The sequence below is a fragment of the Eimeria tenella genome, genomic scaffold (assembly GCF_000499545.2).
Source record: "Eimeria tenella Houghton genomic scaffold, Eth_scaff1036, whole genome shotgun sequence".
Taxonomy (NCBI): Eukaryota; Apicomplexa; class Conoidasida; order Eucoccidiorida; family Eimeriidae; genus Eimeria; species Eimeria tenella.
This window is the reverse complement of record NW_013543510.1, coordinates 1-3,686: the sequence shown is the minus strand read 5'-3', so window position 1 is coordinate 3,686 and position 3,686 is coordinate 1. Positions and strand designations below refer to the sequence as shown.

Below are 3,686 nucleotides of genomic sequence, written 5' to 3'. Positions count from 1 at the left end.
AGAGGCAGCATTTGGCTGCTGCTGCTGCTGCTGTTGCTGCTGCTGCTGTTGCTGCTAATGCTAAATAAAACGAACGGCCGCGCGGCGCGGAGAGCCGCAGCCAGCCACGGGAGGCTGTGAAGAAGAGCCCCACCAGCGGCTGCAGGGCTCTAGACAGGCATCCCTGTTGTTCTGGGTTTGCAGAAAGTGGAAAAAAAGAGAAAATAATTAAATTTTAAATCCAAATTGTTCAAATTTCATTCGAAAATGCAGCAGATCTGGTTCGCTGGTGCTGCTGCTGCTGCTGCCTCTGCCTCCGAAAGCCGCAGTGAGCACCGCAGCAGCGGCTGCAACGGGACCCCCAACGGAAAAAACAAAAGATCTTCGTGTTGCAAATTGAACAAATAATGAATTAAATCATTTAATTCTTTTGATCGCTTCAAAAAGTCCCATGTTCCCGTTCCGCGCAGCTGTACTTGCGGTGTACAGACAGCGGTGACCGCCAGAGTTCTGCAGTCGCCCAGCTGCTCTTTTGCAGACCTCAGGAAATACTTTATTCTCATTTTAAATTATTTATTTCTTTTTTAAAACTTTTCCTTTCCCAAAACAATTCCATTTCTGAATAGACTCGCGCGTTTCGAGGGCGGCTGTTCTCTCGCCACTGAGGTGTATGTACAGCCCGGGTTAGCCAATCAACAAACTCGGAAGCCGGCGCTGCTGCAGCTGCAATGTAAATAGATTTTCGTGCTTAACAATTTGCTTTTTTTAGCTTTCTTATCTTTCCACAGTACACATCAAGAGTTGTCAGCCTCCCCAGCACACTAACACGGAACCCAACCCTGAGCTGCTGCTGCGCTGCAGCAGCAGCTCCAGCGCCTAACCCCGCAGCAGCAGCAGCTGCTGCGCCTCCGCCCCGCAAAATGAAGTATTAAATAATTGCGGGGGTTTGTTTGAAACGCCAAACAAAACGGAAAAGTTAATTGCGGCAACGGGCTTCAAAGTGCCCGACGAACAAATTGAAATGAAACGGACAAAAGAGGCGCAGCAGCAGCTGCGCCGCGTCCCCTGCTGCTGCTGCTGCTGCTGCAGCCCGCTGCTGCTGCTGTTGCGCTGCAGCAGCAACAGCCCCCAGAGGCGCAGAGAGGCAGCAAAGCCTTCTCAGGTGTACGTACACCTCAGGCTCTGCTGCCGCGGATCGGAGAAACTCCTTCAATTCATTTCTCCTCTTCTTTTTTATTTCCTTTTTGCCGCGACCAATCAGCAGCAGACTCAAGCCCCCAGCGCCCCCGGGGGCCCCCCGGGGCCCCTGGGGGGCCCCAAAGCCCTCTCGGGGGCCCCTGGGGGCCCCCATTTATTCAGAGGGGCCCCAATATCCCGGACAGCACCAAATACCCTTTCTCAAGAAGAGAACCAACAGGCCCTGGGGGCCCCCAGGGGGCCCCCCAAGTCCCCTGGAGCCCCCCCGGGGGCCCCCCGAAGACCCAGGGGGCCCCCAGGGGCCCCCCGAGAGCCCACGAAGCCCCCGGGGTCCCCCGGGGCCCCCAGGGGCCCCCGGGGGCCCCCTTTGTCTAGAAAGTGTTTAGAGGAACTCTGCGTATTTGAGGCCCCTCTCGCGAGCTGTGGAAAGGGTAATGGTCCTTTGAGTGGGTCTTTTGATGCTGCTGGGGGCCCCCAGGGGGGCCCCCAAGAAGAGAGAAGGCAGCAGCGGCAGCAAATAGAGAGACTGCTCTATTACGGGGCCCCCCGAGGCCCCTTCTGCTGCAGCGCTGGCCACGCCGCTCAGAAGGCCTGCGCAGCAGCAGCAGCAGCAGCAGCAGCAGCAGCAGCAGCAGCGGGGGGCGTTGGGGCGCAGCGGCGGGGTGCGCAGGCGCGTCGGGAGCTGGGGAGGAGCCGATGCTGCAGGGCGGGGTGCAAACCCCAAACCCTAAACCCCAAACCCTAAACCCTAAACCCTAAACCCTAAACCCTTACCGCCCGCGGGAGTCAAACTTGCTGCTCCTGTTGCTGCTCCCAAACCCGCGCCCAGTGCTGCACCTGCGGGGCCCCCCATGAAGGAAGTGGGCAGCGCTGCGCCTTTGGCCAGCAGCGCGGGGGCCACCAGCTCCACCGGCATTCTTTGCTGCTGCAGCAGCCGCAGCAGCAGCAGCAGCAGCAGCAGCAGCAGCACGGCAGCAGCGGCGGCGGGTTGCGCGTGGCGTGCAGCAGCGGCGGCTGCAGCGGTCGGAGCTGCTGCAGCGGCTAGGGTTGCACACAGAGAGACTGCACGGGAAAGGCGCTGCTGCAGCAGCAGCAGCAGCAGCAGGGGCACGGAGCTGCTGCTGTTCAGCAGCAGCAATACATTGCAGGATCTGTTCGATGTGCATGCAAGTGCGCTTTTAATATAAAAGCAGAAAGCAGCAGCAAATGGAAAAGAATTTTACTTCTGCATTTTAACACATATCAGCTGCGTGGGTGCAGCAGCAGCAGCAGCTGCAGCAAGACTGCTGCTGCCAGCAGCAGCAAAAGGAATTCCACAGGATGTTTCTTTTGCATGCAACAAATTCAATTTTAACTTATTCATTTTCACAACTTAAAGAAATTAGATCTGCGAAGAAACAACACAGCGCATGCACACAGGCAGCAGCAGCAGCAGCAGCAGCGAAACAGAAACAGAGTTCTTCTCTTACCGTAAAAAAGGAAAAGCGACAGAAAGTCAGCTGCTGGTGTGTCTTCCGTAGTTTCTGCTGCTGAGCAGCAGCAGCAGCAGCAGCAGCAGCAGCGGCAGCAGCAGCCGTGGGGGTGGGTAGGCGCTCCCGAGTGAGCTCTCCGGGGGGCCCCAGAGGAAAGCAGCAGCAAATTGGAAGAAATGGATTAAATTAAAATATAAATGGAAGCAAAGAAAGCGAAAAAAGAAAACAAAGAGCAGCAGCAGCTGCAGCAGCAGCTCAGAAGCGGCCTAGTTTGCACAGCAGCAAGCCGCGGCTGCGGCTGCTGCTGCTGCTGCTGCTGCGTTGTGGGGGCGCTGGCGCCCATTTCTAGCAGCATTTTCTTCTATTTTTCCATTTAAATAGTTCTTTTATAACTTTAATTTCCTTTTATTTCTTAAAAAATTCATTTTAATAGCCTTTTCCCAGTGTGTGCTGCAGCCGCAGCCGAAAACAGCTTCCACGCGGCGCTGCAGCAGCTCCAGTGTTGCCCAGCCCACAGGGGCCCCTCGGCTCTTTAAATTAAGTTAAATTAAATTAAGTTTAAATTAAATTAAATTTATTTTAATTTAATTTTAAATTTAAATTCAAATAAGTGTAAATTCATGCAGTTTCACCCTCCCAACTGCTCATGTGGGGCAGCGGCCGACGCAGCAGCAGTCCCACCAGACCTCACAAAACCCTAAACCCTAAACCCTAAACCCTAAAAGAAGATGCCGACTTGGCGGTGCGAAGTCCTCTGCACACGGAGTGCTAGGCCCTCGCGTTAGCCGCCGTCCGATTTGTTTTTGCCGTGCGTAAACCCTAAACCCTAACTCCCAAACCCTAAACCCTAACTCCTAAACCCTAACCCCTAAACCCTAAACCCTAAACATAAAAAGAAATCCCCCATTAAGACTTTCTATTTCTTATATAAAACAGAAAAGCAAAATCTGCGAAGCAAACAGGACCCACTGGGGCCCCTCTGGGGGCCCCCAAAGGGTACCTTGGGGGGCCCTCAAAGGGTACCTCGGGGGGCCCCTA

At 54.8% G+C, this 3,686-nt stretch overlaps 1 protein-coding gene across 1 annotated transcript; it reads right to left on the bottom strand.

The window, feature by feature from the left end:
- Positions 1 to 1,558: 1,558 nt before the first annotated feature.
- On the bottom strand, positions 1,559 to 2,092 carry ETH_00035400 (uncharacterized protein; the record flags this gene model as incomplete). The annotated part of the gene is made up of 2 exons (XM_013378805.1): positions 1,559 to 1,767; positions 1,951 to 2,092. 2 exons carry the CDS (start codon positions 2,090 to 2,092, stop codon positions 1,559 to 1,561), a joined length of 351 nt encoding a protein of 116 aa, XP_013234259.1.
- Positions 2,093 to 3,686: the final 1,594 nt, after the last annotated feature.